The sequence below is a fragment of the Perca fluviatilis genome, chromosome 6, assembly GCF_010015445.1.
Source record: "Perca fluviatilis chromosome 6, GENO_Pfluv_1.0, whole genome shotgun sequence".
Classification (NCBI taxonomy): Eukaryota; Metazoa; Chordata; class Actinopteri; order Perciformes; family Percidae; genus Perca; species Perca fluviatilis.
Window position 1 is genome coordinate 21,811,594 of NC_053117.1, and position 25,365 is coordinate 21,836,958.

General features: G+C 41.7%; 1 protein-coding gene across 2 annotated transcripts in view; it reads right to left on the reverse strand.

The window, feature by feature from the left end:
* Positions 1 to 2,342: 2,342 nt before the first annotated feature.
* The window catches only part of LOC120560589 (transducin-like enhancer protein 1), a 28,459-nt gene continuing 5,436 nt past the window's right edge, over positions 2,343 to 25,365 (reverse strand). Inside the window, exons 5-20 of one of the 2 annotated variants that reach the window (XM_039803252.1) lie at positions 21,892 to 21,954; positions 20,604 to 20,708; positions 15,466 to 15,682; positions 15,037 to 15,053; positions 12,948 to 13,061; positions 12,603 to 12,656; positions 12,203 to 12,352; positions 11,397 to 11,535; positions 10,202 to 10,401; positions 7,133 to 7,209; positions 6,683 to 6,932; positions 6,214 to 6,461; positions 5,706 to 5,853; positions 5,465 to 5,615; positions 5,057 to 5,133; positions 2,343 to 4,590 (exon numbers count right to left, since the gene is read on the reverse strand). In XM_039803252.1, coding sequence (XP_039659186.1) covers positions 4,483 to 4,590; positions 5,057 to 5,133; positions 5,465 to 5,615; positions 5,706 to 5,853; positions 6,214 to 6,461; positions 6,683 to 6,932; positions 7,133 to 7,209; positions 10,202 to 10,401; positions 11,397 to 11,535; positions 12,203 to 12,352; positions 12,603 to 12,656; positions 12,948 to 13,061; positions 15,037 to 15,053; positions 15,466 to 15,682; positions 20,604 to 20,708; positions 21,892 to 21,954 — 2,118 coding nt within the window. In that variant the 3' untranslated portion in view covers positions 2,343 to 4,482. The remainder of the gene's footprint in view (positions 4,591 to 5,056; positions 5,134 to 5,464; positions 5,616 to 5,705; positions 5,854 to 6,213; positions 6,462 to 6,682; positions 6,933 to 7,132; positions 7,210 to 10,201; positions 10,402 to 11,396; positions 11,536 to 12,202; positions 12,353 to 12,602; positions 12,657 to 12,947; positions 13,062 to 15,036; positions 15,054 to 15,465; positions 15,683 to 20,603; positions 20,709 to 21,891; positions 21,955 to 25,365) is intronic. The other variant, XM_039803253.1, reaches the window with a different exon arrangement.

Genomic DNA, 25,365 nt, shown 5'->3' on the forward strand with positions numbered 1-25,365 from the left:
TTAATAACATTTTAAAAGTTTTAATTTAAAAAAGAAGTTTCCTAAAAATTTAGAAAATAAAAAACTTCTAGTTCTTTTTGTAAACAAAATTATGGTAAATATTGCCATGCCATCTTAAAAGTAAAATATAATTTCTCTCTTGTAAACAAAATAAATTATTGTAAATAAAATAAATTATTGTAAATATTGCCAAAATATAACTTTTTATCCTTTGTAAACCTTTTGATCTTCCTCTCAGGGATCTTGTCCTGTCACTCTCTATGCATAAGCATTTACTCCAGGTTCTTACTAAGAAACACTAGCATGTTTACCTTTTCAAAGTGCTTAACAGACTTAAGTTCAGCGGCTACTTTTTTACGATTTATGTTTGGTACATGTTGGGCAGCGCAGTTTGGGAAAAATAGTGTCACGATGGCACAGTGTATCTTCTGTCGAGTGTTTTAACGAGTTGTTTAAACCCACTGTGCTCCACCGTAGCTATGGGAGCCATGTCCTTCGCGATGTAGTAACTAATGGCGTCAGTTATTTCTCTCCATTTTCTTGAATCCTTTTCATATTGTGTAGCATTTGTAAATGCGTGTGTTATCGACACCTGCTTTGTGGAGGCACTTGTTGCTGGGCGACGGTCAGCCTCTCTCTGTTCATATTCGGTAATGTGATTACGCTCCAGGTGTTGAAATAGATTGCTGGTATTACCTTTGGTCGCTATTACAGTTTTTCTGCAATGTTTGCATTTGACTTGAGTTTTTTCGGTGTCGTCTTTATTGAAACCAAAATGTGTCCGAACAACGGACACTGCGTGTTTTTTTGGTACAAGCGGCTCCGGCTCCTGTTGCTGAGTTGACTCGGTGTTTGAGTTCTCCTCCATGTTGCTTCAATGTCGCAGACTGGACGGGGCGGAGTCACGTGACTACACACGCAGCGGCCGTAATATGTTGGGGAAAGTACATTAACACACAGTGGGCGGCCGCGGAAATATTAATAGGATTAAAAGACCGAAATTACCGACTTGGTAAAATTACGTCGGTTATAGGCTCTGAATTTCAGTTTCGATTATTTTTCGATTAATCATCCAGCCCTACATTGTAGTTACCTAAATTCATACTAAGTGGTTATGAAACATGGATATGAACAAAAAGACCACCCAGCTAAGGTGGACTCCCTTTTGGGTTAAATTCCAACACATAAAAAGCAGAAGGAGCATGTATTTCCTTCCGGCAGAATTTCCTGCGGCACGGAAGCAATCCCAGAAGTGGAATGTCAAGGATATACACTCACCTAAAGGTTTATTAGGAAGGATTTCTTGTTAATATCAATTATCTAATCAACCAATCACACGGCAGCTGCTTCAATGCATTTAGGGGTGTGGTCCAGGTCTAGACAATCTCCTGAACTCCAAACTGAATGTCAGAATGGGAAAGAAAGCTGATCTAAGCAACTTGGAGCGTGGTATGGTTGTTGGTGCCAGACACTCAATGGTGTTTTTTTGCCCCCAACTGCTCCTTCCAGGCAGCACTGCGACCGCTGCCTTCAAGGCACCTAACCCTAACCATAACCAGTGCCTTCGAACGGTGCCTTCCAGGCAGCGCTGCCTGGTAGTCAGAATTTGGCGTAAACAGAATGAGAACATGGATCCATCATGCCTTGTTATCACTGTGCAGGCTGGTGGTGGTGGTGGTGTAATGGTGTGGGGGATGTTTTCTTGGCACACTTTAGGCCCCTTAGTACCAATTGGGCATTGTTTAAATGCCACAGCCTACCTGAGCATTGTTTCTGACCATGTCCATCCCTTTATGACCACCATGTACCCATCCTCTGATGGCTACTTCCAGCAGGATAATGCACCATGTCACAAAGCTTGAATCATTTCAAATTGGTTTCTTGAACATGACAATGAGTTCACTGTACTAAAATGGCCCCCACAGTCACCAGATCTCAACCCAATAGAACATCTTTGGGATGTGGTGGAACGGGAGCTTACAAATCTCCATCAACTGCAAAATGCTATCCTATCAATATAGGCCAACATTTCTAAAGAATGCTTCCAGCACCTTGTTGAATCAATGCCACGAATAAATAAGGCAGTTCTGAAGGCGAAAGGGGGTCTAACACGGGATTAGTAGGGTGTTCCTAATAATCCTTTAGGTGAGTGTAGACTATGCACTAGTTAACTTTCACCATCTTAAGTTTTTGTCTGGAATCCAAAACATCCTTCGGTTTACAAGGCTGATTCTGAAAACTCTGAGCCTCCATCGCAATTATCTATAATGGATCCAAAAGATTTTATCAGTGAGGTCCTAAAGTGTTCTTGTACCCACCCAGAAAGTCAACGACCACTCTGGTTACAAAAAAAACAAAACATTTATTGTCTAGATATTTCAATCATTTTAGATTAGCAAGCATTAAGACCATTAAGTATTTCTCCTGATTAGACATGTTCCATGTAAAAGACGTACAAAAACAGTTTGTTATTTCTAAAGCATGTCATGTAAAAAAACAAAAACAAAACATATATACATTTTTACAAACATTCAACAAACAAAAATAGATTTAAAAAAAAAAAAACTAAGCACAAGGACATGAAATTAATGAGTTTAAAATGGCTGAAACTGACTGACTCTTCCTATAGCTGAAATACCACTGCACCTTTCTCTGTAAGACTATCTTGACAAATAATTGAATCTTGCTTGTCTTAAATCTTCTGTAAAGTGAAAGGACAACATGACACAGTTGTACTTTGAAGGCAATTTCACAAATGTCCCACTTTTAAAAATATTAGCAGAAACAAGTATCACTATTTAAATAATTAAAAAAAAAGGCAATTCTGTTTTTAAGAGGTTTCTTTAGTGAATATGGTAGAATGGACTTTCACTTGTTTAAACACAAGGTTAATTTACTTGTCAACATGATCTTTTTAGAAGTATAGTTGGTCCCTGTTTATGAAGCATGATTAACCACCCATACAGTAAGACATCATGTGTTTCAAAGAGTGATGAAGGCAGGGGCTGGGTGAATTTACAATGCTGAAGACAGTAATCAAAAACTGTTATTTTTATTTCAAATTAAGGGGTTGCCCCTTAATTTAATTTGAGGCTATTCTTTTTAATCCGTATGACCTCAACCAATCAACTTATTGTAAAAGAGACCATATCAAAGAGGCTATTTGTAAATATGAAGCTGTATCTAGCTGACCAACTATCACTACTGAGTTTCTGAAATGTGGCTCTATCAACATGTGCAGCTGATGACACACACTGTGGCTCAAGTATATAGCGTAAGGGCTATAAAGTTAACCGAAGGAATTACAGCATGAAGGCTTATGTTGCTTGTGGAGTACATCCATGTGAAAAATATAAGTGGGGAATTAATCTGTTGAACCAGATACAATAGAAAAGGAGGATCAATGGAATTTGAGGATTAATTGAAAAAATGTTTACCCTTCAGGTTTTCACTAATTGATCTTACAAGCAGGATCACAAAAAACAAAGGAAAAAAGGTCTGAGAGTTAAGCCCTCTGTAAAAACAATTAAGAGTACAGTCTTCTGCTCTGGAAACGTATTTGCTTTGGTGAGCTAATTGTTCTCCAAAGTCAAGAATACTTTCTGGCTTCATCTGAAATGGGTAGGAATTATAAAAACAACTTTGCTTCATAAGGATCAAACTAACCCATCACAGAAACCAACAACAGCATGATGCTAGACAAGTCAACATGGTCTTCAATATGTTTAAAACTGTTATTGTTACTGTGTGTGTACTAAGCATGTAAGTGGACAGCTACCACTACAGTGCAGTTTAGTGAGGATAGGACTCACTGTTAACAGAAAAGGTACTTTTCAGACAGTGTAGGCGTATCAGAACAGCAAGCTGAGGTTCTAAGGTCAAAGAGTTAGAGCTGAGAGATCAACAGGCTGTGAGCATTGTCTGTCTGCAACAAACCAACATGTTTTGCATTCACTGTCCTCCATCTCTCCATTATTTTGTCAGTTTCTGTCCACAATCTGCTCTTTCCGCCTGCCATTTGTTGACGTAATCAACCATCTGGTTTGAGTGTTCGTTCTAGGGTCTCTGCCCATGGTCCTGACACTGAATCAAATATGTTTTAAAATCTGATGTTCAGCCCTGTGTTCTCCAGAAGAGCTGGTCCCAGTCAAAACAATGCAGTGCCCCATTTGGTTCAGTCATTGTCTGGTCCCTGTAACTGATCCCAGTGCAGTCCGTAGCAATAAGCAGTTGAGACAACATCCAAATAGGTCCTCTCCTATTAAACATCCAGCTGCTCCAGTTAATTCCCCGCTGAAATGCACAACAGATATGTGCATGTAAAATGTTTGTCTCCTTTCTGCATCTCCTCGGCAGATGTAACAGAAATAAGAATGTGCCATTAAGGTCACTCGTCTGTGATTTCTCGCTCCACTTGAAAATGTCTAGAAACATATCTGGTGTGTGGGAAAGAGCAAATGTCCCGGCCTTCTTTCCATAGATTTAGTAGATGACCTCGTAAACAGTGGCCTTCTTGTCCCCTGAACCAGTGACAATGTATTTGTCATCCACAGATATGTCACAGCTTAACACCGAGGAGGATTCTTTAGACTGAAGAGAAAAAAAGAGATATAGAATAAGGGAAAAAGTCAGTCACAAAGAAAGACAAAGAACACGTCACTGCTTCTGTATGTGCAATAGAGTACTTAAAGTTTTAAATATATGCTCTTAGAAAACATAATTATGTCTGGTGCTCTCATTCCAATCAATATTACTGAATGATTAATAAGATAAAGTAGCTATAACATGTTTGATGATGATGTCACAGAGTTACATGCTGATGCAGCAAATGAGACAGGATGTGTTTCCACACTAAAAGCAATAGTATTCCAACAGCAGACATGTTTGCAACTTTCGCATGTCATTAAAACTTTAATTCTACAGCAGAGAATGCTCTTTTTGAGGACAACACCATAACTATGTCATGGTTTCCAGTCATTGCATTGATGCAATGCTGTGCTTTTGGAAATGCTTATTATCTATGTGAATTATGAATGTAGTGATCGGTTGTCCCAACCTGGAATATGCTGGCTCCATAGGGTGTTCTCCATGCATTCAGTAAGTTATCCTTTCCTGTGCTCACAAACCATTTACCTGGGTAGAGAAACACACACAAACAATAAGGTTTGGGGGTAAAACAATAGGGTAGATAATGACATCATTGACAAGATATGATTACACTCTGAAAAAGAAAAAACCCTTTGTAGAACAGAATAGACAAAACCAATTTCCTGCCTACTTCTATGCTGTTCTATCTAATAAAGAATCAAATGACCAAAACAATTCTACTAAGGTAGAACTAAGTCCTAGCACCCATTTAAAGCAATCATTTTTAAAGGGGTTGGTAGACTATAGAATGGGCAAAACTGGAAAATGAGTGAAAGGAGAACTAAATCGGCCAAGATCAAGACAGCCAGTTACTTACCACAATAGGCAAACTGTAGGGAGAGTACACAGCTTTCATGTAGATGAAGCTGGTATTTGTCAGGCTTGGTGACGTGAAGGACCTCAACGTTGCTGCTCTCCATTCCCACAGCAAGCCACTCTCCGGTCGGACAGTAGCCAAGAGAGAAGATCTGGACAGAAAAGACAGGAAATATTACATTTGATATTTGATTTAAGTTTTCCAAGGTTAGTCAATGATCACTGTTGATAAAAGTGTGTACCTGTGATGTAAAGTCATGCTGCTGCAGCTGCCGTCCTTCTCTAAGATCCCAGGAGCGGACTGTGTTATCGAGGCCTCCGGTCCACAGCTTAGTGCCATCATTGGAGATGTCAATACAGCTGGCTCCATCTGTGTGGCCCTGGAACTGCCTGCAGGATACACACATACATTCTGAGTTAAACAATGAGAGAAATGTTTAAACAAAGACACACTATCATCCTAGCATCAGAGGTTGCATGGGCAGTTGGTTTGCATCACAGACTACCAAAATGTGAAGTTCTTTCAATATTTCTCATCAGCAGCCACTCTTGTTACATATTACTACTAAATAGTCTGCCTCTTGGCGATACAACTTGTAATCATAAAAGGTTAAATCAGCCAGGGCTGAGAGTCTGCTGATAAGGCAGGTCAATACTATAGTGGAATGGTGGTTAGAGAAGACACGGACACTGAAAATAAGCAAACTCTCAGATGTTCCTTCTGTCTATGTACACCAAGGTCTCTCTTACCTAACGAGTGTCTGGTTGTGTAAATCCCAGACTGCGATGTTTCCATCGCTGCAGCAAGAGAAGCAGACCTTGGAGTCCGGGCTGATGGCCAGAGCGTAACACGCTGGTGCTGATGATGTTAGCTCTGCCTTAATCCTGGGAGTAGGCGTGGCCAAATCCCAGATTGACAGCGTGCTCGCCTCACCTCCCACAATCAGCGTCCGACCATCAGGAAGGAGACGACAGGAGCGGATGTAGTTGTCTCGGTTCTGATGTGGCACACACACAAAAACATATTTAATGTTTTGCATATATACATTACTTCTATGTGACTAATATCACACACGTATCTTTCTTGTCTCTTTTTCTAGACATGCATGTGGAAAGTTATGGTTTTTAATAGTTTTGATAAACCGTTAATACAACACATACCTCTCTCACCCAAAAAAGGACACTTTGAACTGTATGCCCACCCCACCACCTCACTCACCAGACAGTCCAGCTGTGACACTGGGCTCTTGTTTCCTGGGTGACTAATGTCCCAGACCTTGACGCAACCCTTCCCTCCTGTGTAAACGTGTCGGGTGGGATTACTGATGGTAACAGCGCACACCACCTCTCCATGGTTCAGTGTGTTGATCTGACGGGCGTGGCGAGGAATCCCTGGGCCCACCAAAGCATCCGGGGGGAACGGTACCGGCTGCATCTGTCCATCGGCCGCCACGTGAAAAGAATAAGCACTGATGACACAAAGTAGGAGGAGAAGGAGGATAAACGGTTAAACATGGCGGGAAAAAGATGAAATAAAGAGGACAGGATACAGAAAGATGGGAAAATTGAGAAGCAAAATTGTTGAAATGATTTCTTATATCAGCCGTTCCATGGGGCAATTCAGGCAATAAGTCCTCAAAACATACAGGTAGCCGCAAAACACACTTACGGTTTGCCACCTGGGATTCCTGTCAGACTGGGAGGCATTCCAGGAACTCGCATATGAGGATGAGGATCAAAACCAACCTTGAGAAGAAAACAGACATTTCATGAGCACACTGCAAACACAAGCATGGGCATTGGCAAAATGCACACAAGTAAAAAATAACCAATGGAACAGAACACACACACACACACACACACACACACACACACACACACACACACACACACACACACACACACACACACACACACACACACACACACACACACACACACACACACACACACACACACACACACACACACACACACACACACACAAGCACAAAGCAAACATACTCTTCAGCACACACACCCTCTGAATCTGAAAGCCGAGTTTAAGAGTCAGCAAACACAGGCAGAGCTGTCAGGAGTCTCTCTCTCTCTCCTGAGTTTCTATCAACTGTTGCCCAGACACAGACGTGAGTCTACTAAACCTATTTAAACAGTGTAATGAACACTGTGCAAATACAGCCAAGATAGATGAGGTGATTGAAGGTAATGCACACCAGCATACCCACTGTATAATACTACCACACAGAGGTGAGAAATACAGCTGTGCAACTATTGACATTTTGCGGTATAACATCTACAGTGCTTATGAAAAGTATTCACACCACTTTATTCCTGATCTTTTATTCCTTTAAAACCTTGATTTTCAGCAGAGGCAATTCCGTTTTTCAACACTGATCAACAGCAAAAATAAGTGAGTTCAAAGCTAGATGGAGATCACCTGTGTTTATTCAAGGCGTGACCAGCGATTTTAATTTAAATATATGCAAGGTGCAACCGTTGGAACTGGTGCAACCGTCACTTTCCTGGCAAAAGATACATTGAAGACAAAAGATCAATCAACCAGCAGTAAAGTTACTAAAAAGTTTGAATCAGGGGAAGTATGCAAGAAAATCTACAACACACTGAATATGTCCTCAGAGTAGTGTAAGGTCAATCATAAAAAAATGGAAAGAATATGCTGTTGTACAGCTGTAAATCTGCCTGGGGCAGGTTACAGGATTTCATGGCTGAGTTGTGAGCACTGTGCATACAACAACTGTTGCCCGAGTGCCTCAGGGAGAACAGCAAAGAGGAAGCCACTATTATGAAGGCAGCAGAAGCAGAAGGCATGACCTGAATATTCCCTCTGTTCTCTTTACTTACATTCACCATGCAACTGCACAGAGCCTGAGAAGTTTTACAAAGAAGAATGTAATAAAATAAATTGAGTGTCCAGACGTTTAAACCTTGTATCTGGAGTTCCTGCCAAGAGGCTCTACTAAATACTGTCTTGAAGGAGGTGAATACTTGAATAATTTTGTGTTTCATATTTGTACTTAAAAAGGTATAGTGGAGGATTTTCCCGAATTTTAGAAAAGATCCGCCCTCTCCACTTTTTGAAAAAATGCACATGCGCAACACTCTACCTGCTCCCGAGACGTAACGCCTATTAAACGTGTGCACGAGAGTGCACTGTTTACAAGTTGCTGTCGGCATGGTTCATACAAGCCTACTTTCCAAAAGAAGATTTGCACTTTTTCACAAATTGAGATGTTTACCGTGTCTGTGCGGTGCATGACTTATTAGCATTAGCATCGCTAATCATAGCTTACATCAACTTTCACTAGCAGTGATTTTAAATGGATTTCTCCAAATAGCATGCCAAACTTCACCTGTCGAGTAGAAACTTCGCGACTGAGGCATCAGTGGAGAGCCCAACCTGTGCTTTTAGCGCACGCCAGCGTGTGAAACATTCTCCCAAAAACACTCCGGTCTTGTTTCTTTCTTCAGAGGCCTTTCTCTTCTTGTCATACCTTTCGTAGACACTCGTAGCTCACCACACATATACACCTGAAAGTATTCATGCGCAGAAAGCGAAAACTACCCTAGGGACGAGCACGTACGACGGCCTTACGTAAACATAGCGCCAGAATGATTGACAACTAGGAGGACCAATAGTCTTGATGATCCACCCGGAAAAAGAAAATCCTCCACAATACCTTTAATTTAGATCGTTTGTATCATGTGTTTTCACTTCGATATTTCTGTTGATCCGGGTAAACTATTCCTAATTAAATCGACTGTGATTTAATATTAACATAATAAAATAGGAAAAAGACACGAGTGGTCAAACGTTTTATGTGCAGTGTGTATCAACAATTAGTAAAGAAAACTAAAACAAACATCTTACATACACTGGTTAAGATTCTGCCGAAACCGAATCCTACTCCCATCCTCAGTTCATTAACACAGTAAACACATTAATGAAGTAAACAACATCCACAGCCTCTAAACTAGTCAAATGTAACAACTTCATGTTGAATTCACACGCTCTTTTCACATCGTAGGAAAGCACATCGCTATCGCCAGATGAGTGACCATTTTGTTGCAAATTTTCACTAACCAGTGTATGATGAAGGCATGTTTGGTGGGGGAAATTAGAAAGCTAACGTTAGCTAACGAGCAACAGCCGGCCGTTCGGTCACTCCGCTCCCACTGTAGGGAGACTCATTTTCCGAGAGCGCGGGAAAGGCACTGTCTGTTTTTAGCTGTGACTGTCCTTCCTTCGCCGTACCTGAAGTTGCTGCATCTTGGCTGCTGTCTGTAGATTCCTTCATGCACAACTCGTATTCTTTTGGATGTTTCATACGCAAATGTTTTAACAGCAGCGATGTTGTGTGTTGTTTAAGGCCCTTGCCGCCACGAGACGAATCGGCATTGATATTGAAGATGTAGCTCGACTTCAATCGCCTTCTTTTGACTGAAAGTACTCCCAAACAACACTTTTTCTGCTCACGAGTTCCATTTTCACTTTCTCACAGCCTACTGCATTGAAAGGTCTCACCTACGTAAACACCTTCCCGTTATCAACGGCGGCGTCATTACGTCGACCAGCGTAGCACAAGCGTAGAGTTTGGTGGAAAACAATTCTAAGGTTCGGCAGAAACCGAACCCCGTCAAATAGCCCAATATTCGGCCAAATCCAAATCCATCCCTAAATGTCACTTTACTAAAACACAGGTCACCCTTTTCCACTCACCATGGGTGAACGGCCGTACGCAGCCACAGCAGCTGCGGCAGCAACACTCATCTGAGGTGACATGTTGTGTAATCCAGCAGCATAGGCCGCAGCTCCGGCTGCACCTGCCAGCTCCCCGTTCATCCCTGCTGCATGGGGCAACATACCAAATGCACCCGGGTATGGGCCTGGTACAGCCAGGGGGGTCCGCAAACCTGCAGCTGAGGAGGAAAGGGAAGGAAAGAGTACAGCACATAAAAAGCTGGTAACAACTTAGAAAACCTTCAACTTCAAAATCCCTTAAATATCTAAGAGTACAAGCCTTGATCTCTACAGACTTATCATTACCACACAATCATCTGACATTTCTAGTAACCCTCGAGTCGAATTCTGTCTTTCTCTGTGATACAAAGTTAAACAGATTTCTAACCGAAACTGCGTTTGCTGGCAATGTATGCATGAGGTTTTTCAGAAACACAACTTATGGTGCGTTCTTTTTGTCTTGTAATCGCGACTAGTAGCTCGAGCGTGACGTCACATCCGTGTCGAAAAACGAATAACCAGCGGGGTTGTTGCATTCCTTTTGTCACACAATACTACGAGTCGGAGAAAAGATGGATTTTTGTAACATTTAGGTAAGATTTAGGATTCTATTCACCCAGTTATTGACATATTACACAAATATATTTCACAGTTTGATACATGAAAATTACGTTTTGATTAACGTTAAGACGTTAACTGCTTTCTGCTCAAGACTCGGCTTAAAGCCATTGTTGTCATATAGCAACCGAGCGTCTCTAGCCAATTTCAGCTGCACAAGCTACAAAATAACTAATCAGGCGGTATTTAACTCCTAATAAGACTGTAGCGACATGCCTATAGGTAGCAGTATACAGCGCTATGTGTACGACTTCTTCATTTGGTTACAACAAAGACAAAAGTGCTTAAAATTGTAGAAAACCACAATGTTTACTACGTGTGATGCACGACGTAGCCATCTTTGAAAGTGAGCTCGGGGTCCTCTGAGTTCAGACGACTTGACGAGTCGTAAATACGACCTCGGAGGCGTTCTTTTTGCAACTTCCAGGTCGTAACTCTGGAAAACAACTCGTAAAACGACTTCGGTGGACAAAAAGAACGCACCATTTTTGTCCTGTGGCAAAGATTAGCGTAACCTATCATACAAATAATTTACAAATGTTTCTACTGGACATACTGGCTGGATGTGGTATCTCCATGGACGAGGGCTTTGATAGGCTGGGCCGGATCCCAGGAGTGGAGCTCGGACCAGGGGTGGAGTCACCTCTAGGTGTGGGTGTGCTTGACTTTAGTCCAGGTGTGCCTGCCTTGTCTCGCTGCCAGAGAGAGAGAGAGAGAGAGAGAGAGAGAGAGAGAGAGAGAGAGAGAGAGAGAGAGAGAGAGAGAGAGAGAGAGAGAGAGAGAGAGAGAGATACCCTTTAGAAATATACATGAGATGAAACTACTGGACCTACTATCAATTGATCTGTATTAGTGCGGTCAGTTAAATGCATTATTAACAGCGTATACGCAAACCCATTTTAACGGCGTCAATTTTTTTATCACGAGATTAACATTCGTTTTGGCCTAGCAAACTTTGTCGTTTTTTTGGTTCCACTGACAAGACCAAAGTGATCTGTGCGTTTTGTCATTGTGAACTGAGCTATCATCGCAGCACGTCCAGTCTGAAATACCACTTGACGGCCAAGCACACAGCTGATGCGAATTCTCCACCGCCTCGTCAAAGCCAGGCGACAAAAGCACAAAGCAAGCCGACCCACTTTTCCATGTTGATAAGAGCATAAAAAAAAAGAAAAAGAAAAAAAGGGACAAAAAGAAATCAAGGGACATTTAAAATAGATAAAAATGTGTGATTAATTGCGAGTTAACTATGACATTAATGCGATTAAATATTTTAATCGTTTGACAGCACTAATCTGTATACCTGCTCTATCCAACCATATGCTGAAACAACTGAAACAATTGTGTCTTATCCATCCCTACCATTGTCATCTCTTTGGACTTGAGGGAAGAAGAGCTGGCTGATGATGCAGTAGAAGCTGGACTACAGGGGTCTTTCTTGAGAAGACGGGCTTTATCCAGGCCATTTTCTCTAGGGGAGGGGAGAGGCGTGCCACGAGGGGAGGCTGGATCCTGGTGGAGGGACAAGGATTCAGTTAACTACCTGAGAACAAAAGCACTGCACAAAAGTAATGTTGGTATTTTCCTGAATAGAGGATTGCAGTCCCATGGACAACTATGAATATAATGTGGTTCATTTAAAAAGGAACCATCCCCCACACACTACTGTGACACCTGTTCATTTATAAATCCATCCCACAGGAAAACAACAACAATCATCACAACTATTAACAAACAATTAAAAATATCAAAACATACTGACCTCATTTGAGACATCCACCACTAAATTATCATCGCTTTTCTCCCCGTCGCTGTCCTGCAAACCAAGACAATTAGTTAGCACACCACACTGCACTTCCGTCTGGTCAACAGAAAATTGGTACATATGTCCTTTCCTTTGGTTTGCTGAAAAATGTAAATGTAAATATTCAAGTGGAAATGAATACCAAACTGCAACATCACTCTTAACATTTAATGTGTGACTATGATATATGTAGATGTACAAACACTAAAATGCATGTGCACATGAAAAGACAAATTATAAATGATTTTTCCTCACATAAGCGTTTGCACAAAGAAACACACAGTCAGCAGAACCATTTCTTACATAGTGGCTAGAGTCCTTGTCATCCACCTTGCGTTTCTTGGTGTCATTTGAAAACTCAGGTCCGTTGCGTCGCTTATCCGAGTTCCTTAGACTTTCTGGCAGCAATGAGTTACTCTGCAGATGAAAGCAGAAAGGAGTAAAAGGAGAGCAGAGGGAAGAGAGATTAAAGAAACAGATAGGTAGTGTAGGAAGAAAATAGGAAAAGAAAAAGGACAGTTTGGAGGACAGAGACAGAAAAAGATTAGAAAAAAAACAGATTTACAGATGTGAGACAATTTTGCCATTCATAGTTCAGATTGTGCTTTGTTATGTGTGCATTCTGCATGAGATCACTAAACCGTCAGATCCATCTACCACTAATTACAACAGCTTTTCAGCTATGTGTAGACCAGGTTAGAAAAACAGACTCTTACTTGCAAATAGGTTAAAAGTTCACAGAAGCATGAATTAAGCAGCACTAACACTTTAACAGCAACCTCTTTTCTCACTTGACCAAAGACACACACAGCCACACACAAACGCACACCTCTGAAGTTGATGATTACATTAAGAGGCTCTTAAAATCTATCAGTGCTCGCTCTCCTGGCTCTGACAAACTGTACTGGCTGTCTGTGTGAGTGTGTTGCTTGTGTCCCTCTGTGTCCCAAACCTACACACACAGAGAGCTGCCCCCCTCTGGCCTCCTGACCAACGGATCCTATTGTTAATGGATTAAAGCTTCATGTTGAGTCCATTATAGTCTCAGCCTGTCAATGAAATGTGCATCCAACATACACAAACACACATGCGCGAATTGCGCGTGCACACATCTAGCGAGCGAGTGCTTGAGCTTTGAGGGGAGAAAGGGTAAATGAAGGAGGAATAGCTAAGAGAGGAGGGTGAGAAAAAAAAGGGGAACGGGAGGGGATGAGATTAGAGGACAGAGAGGATGGAGGGAGAGTGTGGAGGATAAGAAAGGGTGACAAGAGACATGGGGGGTGAAAATCTGTATTCTGCAAAAGGCCCCTTCCTTCACGCCCTCCCCTCTTCCTCCCTCCCACCTACTCCCCCCTTTATTGAAAGGTTTTAGTGAGCTGAGCACAGGAGCACTGACCCGCAAAACATAAGCAATTTCCCCCCTCCGTCTCTCCCCTGCTCGCTTTTAGCATGGTCTCTCTCTCACACACACACACACACACACACACACACACACACACACACACACACACACACACACACACACACACACACACACACACACACACACACACACACACACACACACACACACACACACACACACACACACACACACACACACACACACACACAGTCATATGACTGCTGCCCCCCTCTCTTCCCTCCTTTTCCCAAGCCCTCCCCTCTCAGTGGTGGTGATATTAAACACAATGAGAGTCTTTAAGCGCGGGATCAGGGGCAGTGGGAGGAGGGGGTAATCTGCTCAGTGAGGTGTTAAATAGGCACAACAATGCAGGCTAGGCTGGAGGAGTGTGTGAGTGTGTGTGTCCATGCTAAAAAGCTCATTTGGAGGAGAAAAGAAACCTAACAGTCCAGAGCAGATATAGGGCAGAACTAAACAGGCAGGCCAGAGAGAGAGAGAGAGAGAGACACAAACACACACACACACACACACCTTATGGATGGAAGCTATTTGGGTGTGAAACAGAGGTAAAAAAAATAAATAAAAAAATAACAGCAAGGGGTTTTTATGCATAATGACATGGTGAGATGACCTTTATTGTTCCCTGAGGGGAAACTGGGTCACTGCAGCAGCAATAAAAGTAATACCATTAACATGAAAAATGAGCCTGCCTCAACAACAGGTGCAGTTTACCTGATATATAAGTAAGTTGCAGGTCTTAGTTTTAAGGTGGATAAATGTGCTGTGACTCTTTGGATACTGTATTTTCAATAAAATACTATTACATGTGAGATAATTCAATGGCTGGCCCAACATTTCACAGCAGGGAATGTAAACTGCATCTAAGAACAAAGTAAAATTTCCCAAAACCAAACTACCCCTTTAAAAAAATAAACTGAGTGGTTTTTCAGAACAGTAAACATTGCTGTAGAAAGAGGAAGTACTTACTGTGCCGGGCTCTCGCTCTATTGCCATTGGAAATGTGTACATGTGGTTGAGGTCATAGGGTTGGGTGTTCAGCAGAGCAGAAAACGTAAAAAACAGAGAAAGGAAGCCGAATGAGTTACAAATGAGAAATATCTACATTTGATTACATTTATAAATAAGAACCTAAAGTTCACACAGAAAAACTTACTCGGAAGCAGGCCAAACAATTTAGGCCACCATTTAGAAAAAGGAAAAATAATGATGATGAATATAGTGAAAATAAATATCAGTATCTTTCAGAAATATCATTTTAAAACTACAATTTGAATGATATGGATGTTGGCTTTAAAGTGAATTGTATTTGATAATTTTGTTATTCACAAACTTCCGGGCCAGCCACCACTTTCTACTTCAAGTGGTGTTTCTGTTGTGGCGAGTGTGTTTGTTCACCTCTCATGTGCTCAGGTCCTGAAGGGTGTGAGTCTGGTCCGGACATGTGGGCCTTTTTATCTCCACCATCTTTTCCCAACATGTGGGGAGGAATAGCACCAAGTGCTCCTGATAGGGCCAGGAGACCAGCTGAACCACCTAGCTGAGAGGGGGGGAGGCCGGCAGGGTGAGGGGTGAGGGGCACAGGGGCACCACCATGGTTATGGGATAGGTGCTGCTGCTTAGACAGGGAGAAAATACAAGAAAGAAAGGGGTGGTCAGTTGAAAAGAATTTTTCAGTGATGCTACAACACACAGTTTAGCCTTCTTGAGGTGTTGTAGGCCTAAAGCTGGCAATATATCCCAGACAAAAAAATACAAAAACAGAGCAGTGCATTTTTGATTTAGGACTAAAAAGATGAGATGTTGAACTAACTTGACGTAGTCAAAAATAGGGCTGTGCAATTCATACATTGTTTTAATAATCATGATTACGATTTTGGTTCCTAACGATCACAAAAACAGAATAATCAAACAATTATTTTGCACATTACGCAGTGTTTCTGCTATATATTTAGTATTATATTTAGTAAAGGCAATAGTAGTGGTTATGAGTGAAAATATGATGTGATATATGACTTTGCTGAACGGACTCACAGTAGTGAAACTGATTTTATTCTGATCCAAAAGGACACCATATCCTGCAATGTAATTCTAAGATGTATGATGCTTTTAGAAACGATTGCAAATAATCCCCCCCACCCCCCCAAAAGGTTAATGAGCAATCGTGTTAAATAATCGTGATCGAGCAGCCCTAGTCAAAAACGCTGCCTTAGTGCTAAGCATTGATGCCTGACACCAAAAACTCAAGTGTCAGTGAATGAAACCGAGCCATCAATAGGTAAAAATCAATAGCACTCTGTGACCTAATCAATAGAGATTTCTGGCCCTATTGGAGTCTTCAACAGATGGGACGGTTTCTTCAGTGTCTCGGTTTACACCACCTCAACAAGCTGCTGCAGTCTACAAGGCGGTGAACACCACCTCTCCCACTACACAAGGGCTCACACAAACACACCCTCCTCCCTCTGGGGTCAAACACTGAACAATACTGACAGCTGGGATCACAGCCCAGAGCCCGAGGATGTGGTGGGAGAAGCAGGGGGGAGGGAGACAGGGAGGAAAAGGAGGAATGACGGAGAAGTGGAGGGGCGGGGGCTGAGAGCCCCAGCTGCTGCCTGCACTGTCAGGTCTTGTGAGGGAGTGAAGCGGCTGAGGAGAGAAGGAGAGAAGAGGGTCAGAGAGAGAGTTTGGCTGGCAGCCCTGCTCTCTCTTTCACACCAAATCAGGCGCTCGTCTGAGCGTGAAATGCCTTTGTGTTCCAAAACATCATTATTGCCTCCTCAGACAGTAGCCGCGGGAATCCAAGCTCACTGATTCGCCATGGGGAAGGGAGGAGGAAGGAGGGAGAGGAGAGGAGAAGGGGGGCACAGGAGGCGACTCGGCAGGGGTGGAAGGAGTGCTGAAGGTCAAACCGACTTTTATCTCACCTAATTGACTAACCCACTCCTCCTCTCTTGAGCCCCCGCCTACTCTTTTCCTTTCCATCCATCCTTCACTCTCTGCGTCCTGCCCCGATGAATGAAAGCAAGACAACGTAACAGTCTTTTAGCCTCAACCCCCACGCCCACACACACACACACACACACACACACACACACACACACACACACACACACACACACACACACACACACACACACACACACACACACACACACACACACACACACACACACACACACACACACACACACACACACACACACACACACACACACACACACACACACACCTTCCAGAGGTGGCTTGCCTGCCAAACAATCAAACCGAAACACACCCACATGTCACACTTGATCAGTCTAACATGCATACACAGAGTTTAGATAAACAAGGCAGGCACAAACACTCTAGCTCAACCATCCTACCCTTGCCTGTTGTTTCCTGGGGATAACAGAAACGCACGCTCTGGTTCACCCAAATGAACACACAAACGTAAAAAAACACACACACACACGGATACACAAACAGGACCCCCGATGGGAGTAAATGGAGGGGAAGTATTGGTGGAGGCAAGGGGAGCCCGGTTTGTCATGGGATGTTAGGGTGAGCTGGTGTGTGAGCATTTATGTCTATGTGTGTTGAGGTAGGGGCAACATGCTTCATTACACTCATTTAACTCACAAACGGGGTGAATGACAGGCTGGCGTGGGAGACGGGAGGAGTGGTTGAAGAGGGGAGTGTAAGGGCACTGCCGTGGACCCCCCCCCCCCTTTTACAAACACTGAAATCCTGCAATTAAGACTCAAATAGCAACTGCCAAATACACCCACCTCTCCCCCATCTCTCACACACACACACACACACACACACACACACACACAAACAAAAAAACACACACACACACACACACACACACACACACACACACACACACACACACACACACACACACACACACACACACACACACACACACACACACACACACACACTTTGATAAGCTAAAGCTATGAAGACCCCCACCCCAAATCCCTTTTCCCACATTTCTCTTCAATTCAACCCCCTGGCCTCACCACAAGCCAGTCAAGCCCCCATGGCTACTATAAAGAAGTAGAGTATTCTCAACTACCTCGCATCCCACCCAAACAGTCACCACTAACAGCTCAACTCTGTCTCTCTTTTTACCTAGACACCACAGCGAAACTTCAAGCAAAAAGTTAGTTTTTCTTCTTTTCACACTCACCGTGCCAATCCCTTTACAACTCAGGTCTGAATAGCTGGTCATGCCCCCATCATTCGTCATAGGCTGACGACATCTTCTCAATAAACACCTCTCATCACACTTCCCCGCTGATTCATATCCTCTCTACTCCACCGTGAAAAAGATCAGTTCTATCAATCAGTTTTATTTCCAGACCCACAGTCCATGAAAAACGAAACTATCTGCATCCTGGGTTTTAGTTTGATTTCTTTGTCTTGTCAACTCTTTCATATGTCCTATAGCCTGCAACGTTGAGCTTAGTTAAGTGATTAAATAATTGAAATAATCTCTTTGAAAGTCAGTCATATGTCTACAATGTAAAGTTATATGTGCAAGTGTATAAGTTGTAACACCAGTACCACAAGCTATGTTTCCATCGACCCGTTTTTATCCGAATTAAGTGATATCGAATGAAAAATGCCTTATGGAAACAGTAAAATCCGACTGAATTTCATGAATATCGACTCAAATGAAATACGTTAAATAATGAATTGCGATTAAGTTTTAGGTCATTTTATGGTTGCAACCCGCAATAAAACGAAGAAGAAGAAGTTTCAGTTCATTTCCGCCCAGTATTTCCGCTCTGTTTGCAAAACAAAAACAGATGTAAGTGGACAAACGAGGAGACGAGATACTTTTTTAATTTAATTTACCAGAAAAATATAACAGCTATTTTAGATAGCAAAAATCTAAGAAACGCCATCATTTATCAGGAGCTCGCGAAGGAAATGACCAACAGTTACGACAGGGACATTAAACGCTAAACTTGAAAAGCTAACGTGGTTTAATGTATCTAAACAACGATGATCATCACCAGATTTATCATGGTTATATCTTGTCATGAACACTTAAGCCTGTCAAAAAACTAAATCGAAATCAACGATTATAGAAGTTATCTCACGTTAATATTTTCTTCATCAGTGGCCGTATTAATATTATTAATATGGCGAGGAAAAAGCTCAACGTGGTTTAATGTAAATAAACAATGATCAGTGATTACCAAATTTCTCCCTCATATTGCTCCTCATAACCACTGAAAACTGTAAAAAACTCGAACCCAAAGTCCAATTATTATGGACATTATCTGACATTAAGCGTTTATGCAGAGCCTATGGAAAAAGCTTACGTGGTTGAATGTACCTAAACAATGATCAATCATCACCACATTTCTCTCTCATATTAACCATCATAACCACGGAAAACTGTCAAATAATCTAACCCAAAGTCCAATTATTATGGACGTTATCTGACATAAAGCATTTCTGCTTCAGGGCAGCGAAGTGGCTGGGGGTTGACTCTCCACGGTTCTCATTGGCTTTATAAGTCCTAATGTGAAAAAGCTTAACGTGGTTTAATGTACCTAAACAACAATCAATCATCACCAAAAAAATCCTCTTCTATATTGCTCATCATAACCACTTAAAACGGTCAAATCTAACCCAATGTCCAAATATTATGGACGTTATCTGACACATTAACGTGAGATAACTTATAATCGTTGGATTTCGATTTAGTTTTTTTGACAGGCTTAAGTGTTCATGACAAGATATGACCACGATACATCTGGTGATGACTGACCGTTGTTTAGATACATTAAACCACCACGTTCTTTCACGGTTACTTTTAGAATGTCCCTTACGACAAGCCGTGGGACGTCCTGCGGAGTAAATGGAAGGCGCTCAAACAGCGATACACGGCTCAAAAAACAGAGTTGTCTCGCAGCGGTGCCGGAGGGAAAATATAAGGCAAGTTCCACCTTTTTGATGAGCTGGATCATATCCTCAGCCAAAGGCCCATCGGAGCTTAGGCTATAGCTTGGCTTCTAATATTAACAACTACTTTTTCTAGCAAAACTTTGTTCGCAAAAGTTCGCTTGAATCTTGTGCGATTCAGTGCAAAAATGAATGGAAACACCATAAAATGTCTCAAATCAATTCGATATACCAATTTAATCGCAAAACAGCATGTGACGTCATTACGCACAGGTTTTTATTCGCTTTAAAGCTGTTTGAAGGAAACGCACTTTCAACAGCTTTATTCGCATGAGTTTTTTTACCGAACTTCAGATAATTCGATTGACAAGTGGATGGAAACTTGGCTACAGTCAAGCTCTTGTGGCGATTTTTTTGTGGCAGGCAAGCAGCATCGGAGAGGTTAAAATTTTAATATTGAAAGATCAAAGTAGGAAAGGTTTTCCATCTCTGCCTTTAATGTGTGGAAAAGGAATTGTATTTCTTATGGAAAGAATTAGATTTTTAAAAAGGCCGAAGAAGAGTACACACAGAAATGCGGAGACAGCTGATTTAGGTAAAGAGTAAGTAAAAGAAATACACACTGTAGGTGGAAGGCCTGGCAGTCCACGTACCCCGATGACGGCATTTAGCTCTGCCATAGTCACCTGTTTAGCTCGCTCTACAGCTTGGACCACCTGCTGTTGATGCTGCAAAACACACAGATAAACACAATGTTGCTAAAGACCAAGAGTAAAAGGTTGATTTATCAGAAAAGCTAGCAAAGACAACTAGATGTAGGATATTTTTTAAACCCCAAATAAAAATCAATCAATCAATAAATCAGAGTGTATAAATGGTATAAAAAACACAGTCTGTAGTAGGCTTGGGCAATCCCTTCTATTTTGGTATTGTTCAATGGTAGTCACTCGACAGCACCAATAGGCAATATGATCGCCAGTCTGACAGGCAGGCTACATTGGACACTACGATTTCATTATAATCAATGAAACTGGCTACACCGGCTTGGCTGTCCTGCATCCAGCTCAGCTGACACGCAGTGGTAAGCGTATTGTCTCATTACCAGTTGACAACGCTCTGTGTTGCTGACAGCGTCTTGCGTCGGTAGCTCAACCCAGTTAATTTTGTCATATTCTTTATTACAGCAGCTTATTATCCGCTTCACATTTAAACTGACATTAGTACAGTCAAGCGCTCATAGGGCTCTTCTTCGTTCAGCGGCTTTCTCACTAGCCAAGAGTTTACACACTATTAAGATCTGTTAGCTACTTTACTGTAGCTTAGCCGTTAGCAATGGTTTTTCCCTCTCCTGCTATCTGTTGATCAGCGTGTCAAATGTTTAGCTATTCCTCTTCCTTACTTTAAAAGATAATTGAACATGTAATGCATGTAGTTTATTATTGGAAGCACAGCTCCATATCAGGGAAACTCAATCGTTAAAGTTGGCTGCTGTAACTCAGGCCCCAGTAGTCGGTGGGGCTGACCTAATGTATCTCCTGTTAGCAGTCCCCTGGCAGCAGCCGGGAAGCCAGAGAGGCTGGATGACTGTCCAAAGTAAACATAGCCCATCAGGTGTCAGATTCATGGGAAAAATAGGCAAACTTGTTTGTAATTGAGGATTTAAAAATGTACTCGTCACTGCTGCTGATTAACTGAGCTCAGCGGGCGGACATGCCGCTCCGCCAGAAAGGTCTGTAAATGAACAGTAGGGCACAGAACGATTCTTTTTATTTAGTTCTGATAGTAGGTTAAATAGCTCAAATCCCCCTAATATGGTGTGAGAAAAACAGATCATCGCTTCAATCCATGATAAATGATCTGATCGCCAATTGGCACAAGCCTAGTCTGTAGCTCAAAGTCACACATACTTACCTCCTGCGAGAGGAAGGGAATGACTTGTGCACAGATGGTGTTTAGTCTCTTGGCAATCTCGGTCTGATTGAGGAAGAGATACAGAGACAGAAAGCAACTTAATTGTTAATAACATAATTACATTCATTTACAAAAGACAGCTGTTCAGTTACACCAATAAAGTAATAGAAGCACACACACAAACACACTGGAGACTGCCGCCTCCACAGCAAGTCAACACACACGCAGAAGCCCCTACCAGTCTGTGACACACACACACAATTTCCTTTCTAATCATCAGCATGAGCTCAAGTTTCTCTCTTGCCTGTTGTATTTCTTTTGCTCTCGCTCTATCCTCTGTGCTCTTGTCCCTCTTCCCATCAGCACTTCAACATAATCTCATCAGCGACTAACTTCATTTGCTTTCCCCCAGTATCCATGCCAACACATCCGCCTGCCCCCCAAACCCCCGGAGGTGGCAACAATTGGCTGAAACCAGATACCCCCACAGTGGCATCAAATCAGATAAGGTGACTCATATTACATATCATCCAATCAAATTGATACCAAGGAGGCCAGGGTGAAGAGGGAATTAGAGGAGCCATGAAACATAGTAATGGCTCATCGGACACACACATCCCACATAAATAGATACATAGGCACACACACACTGGATGTAAAAGCTTCAAGGACTGTGTTGTTGTTATGTGAAAACCTACGAAAAGATGCATGATTTTTTTATTACATGTCGAAAACGACTAAGACACTTGGGCTTATGGAAACTTTTCAAAACTCAGTGAAAATACAGCCATCAAGCTAAAGACATTTGGTATCCCACAGCGTAAAGCAACCATCTTTGGGGGTTTAACTGGCCCAACAATTACTTCACCTGGTGTAGAAATAATTGGTTAATAACTGGTTACTATAGCAAGTTTCTCCCTTTATAGTAATAATATACAGTACTTCCACTTTCAAAGAGACATTGCTCCAGTTTCCTACCTACATAACTTGGTCTTAATATTGAAAATTTTACGGACATCATGTAAATTTTCTATTCTTCCTGCAATCCCTTTGTTATTAAAAAGTCAACAAGACTAAGAGTCAACAGCCATGATAGCGGCTATGTGAGGCTGGACTTAGGCACAACAGTGCTTTTCGTTTAACATGTTAGCATACTAACATTCGCTAATGAGCATTACACATGAATTACAGCAGAGTGTGATGGGAATATAGGTATTTTGGAATATAAAAGTAAAATGTTGACCTGATGACGAGGCTCTGTGAAAAGGCAGGGGATATAAGTTTACCTTTTTTTTTATCATCTTGAAGGGGACATAATTGTCTGCACAAATTTCATGGCAAGCCATCCAACAGTTGAATATCTGTACAAAAGGTCATCTCGGTCCATCCAATATTTGCTGAGATATTTCAAACTAGACAAAGTGAGGGACCGACAGACATTGCCATCCCTAAAGCCATGCTGCGTGCACAATATATTATATAATGAGTTTCATAATTCCTGAAAAGCTGAATTCTGGGAAAGCCCATTGCATGCTTGCTTTCATTGGGTCTCTCTGTCTCAAACTGACCCTGCAACAGTTCAGCCAATTATGTACTTAGATAAGCTAAATAAAGTACTAGCCTATTCAGAATGAGTCTTGAACTAAACAAGTAACTGCTTCACCTACAACAGAACTAGGGAATATAACAGAAACTAAAAAATAAAATAAAAAAATGTTAATTACAATCGACACTGCCTAGAAGAATGTAAATAAGGTGGTTATGTAGATATGCTAAGTAAAAGTAAAGATAGTAGAAACAAATAGACGTAGGTAAATATGCTTAACCCTGTGAACACTAAACACTATAAATAATTGACTTTATCCAGAATCAAAGAGAATATGGATTTTTCCAGGTTTTTATTGAAATTCATGCAGTTCAATGTCTTATTGTACTCTGAAATGAAAGAATAGAACAAATGAACAATTTAAGTTAAAAAAGAAATCATGGAATCAATTTATAAACCAAAATGTATTCTAAATTTTTGACTCATCAAAGTAGCCTACCTTTGGCAGATATAACAGCTGAACACACTCCTGGCATTCTTTCTACAATGGAAATCAAATATTCTTCAGAAAGTTCTTCCCAACTCTGTTGCAGAAGTTCCCATAATGTGTGGCACTTGTAGGTTGTTTTTCTTTCCTCTTTTATTTCCAGATCATCCCAAACCAGCTCAATGGGGTTGAAGTCTGGTGACTGTGCTGGCAACTCCATGTTTTTAAGCTTACCATCTTGTTCTTTTTTGCTAAGGTAGTTCTGGCATAGCTTGGACTTATGTTTTGGGTCATTATCTTGCTGTAGGATGAACCCCTGACCGACTAGGTGCATACCAGAGGGTACTGCATGGCGCTGCAAAATGCTGTGGTAGCCATTTTGGTTCAGGGTGCCTTTCACTCTGTACAAATCACCGACCCTGGATCCAGCAAAACAGCCCCAGACCATCACGCTTCCTCCTCCATGTTTGACAGTTGATGTCACACACTGAGGAACTATCCTTTCGCTTACTCGACAGCGTACAAAAATCCTGCGTGATGAACCGAAGATTGCAAATTTTGATTCATCAGTCCATAGCACCTTCTTCTAGTCTTCAGTTGTCCATTGACTGTTTCTTGGCCCAGGCAAGCCTCTTTTTCTTATTCTGACGTCTTAACAATGGCTTTCTTGCTGCAGCTCGAAGTCTTCTCTTTACAGTTGAAACTTGCTTATTACGACCACTATTAAGCTGTGCTTGAAGCTGTTGTCCTGTGAGCCACCTATCACGCAAGCTGTTGACTCTCAGAAACTTGTCTTCTGATTCTGTCAGAGTTTCCCCCAGTTTCTAAGTGCCTTTTGATGGTGAAGAATACTGTACTCACTGACACCTTGACTTTCTTTGCAATTTCTCTGTAGGAAAGACCAGCATTCTTAAGTGTTATGATGGTCTGTCTCTCTTCCATTGTTAATTGCCTTTTTCCCGCCATTTTTATAGCAACACACTACTTTCTGCAGTACAATACTGTTCAAATAATGCTCACGAGGGTATGGTACCACAGTGTGTTCCAACAATACTTTTATACAAACAGAGGGGGTTGTAAGTAATCCAGACAAGTTGGAACACCTGTAGGAATTGGTAGCACCAACTTTCAAAGCTTGATCAACCTCCATTGCTGCAGAACAGCTTTACGTTGTTAACCCATTTCTTGTTCCCTGAAAAAGGCCTTTTTGTAAAATTCTGAAATGTACATTATTTTCCAGTTTTGGGTAACCTTACTTTTTTTTTAACCTCAGGCAGTTCACCACTTACCTTTGTACCATTTCAAGCTATTCATTGGACTTGAACTGCTAAGATAAAAAAAAATTAAAAAACTTGGGGTGTTCTAAAACTTTTGACCAGGTGTGTGTGTGTGTGTGTGTGTGTGTGTGTGTGTGTGTGTGTGTGTGTTATATATATATATA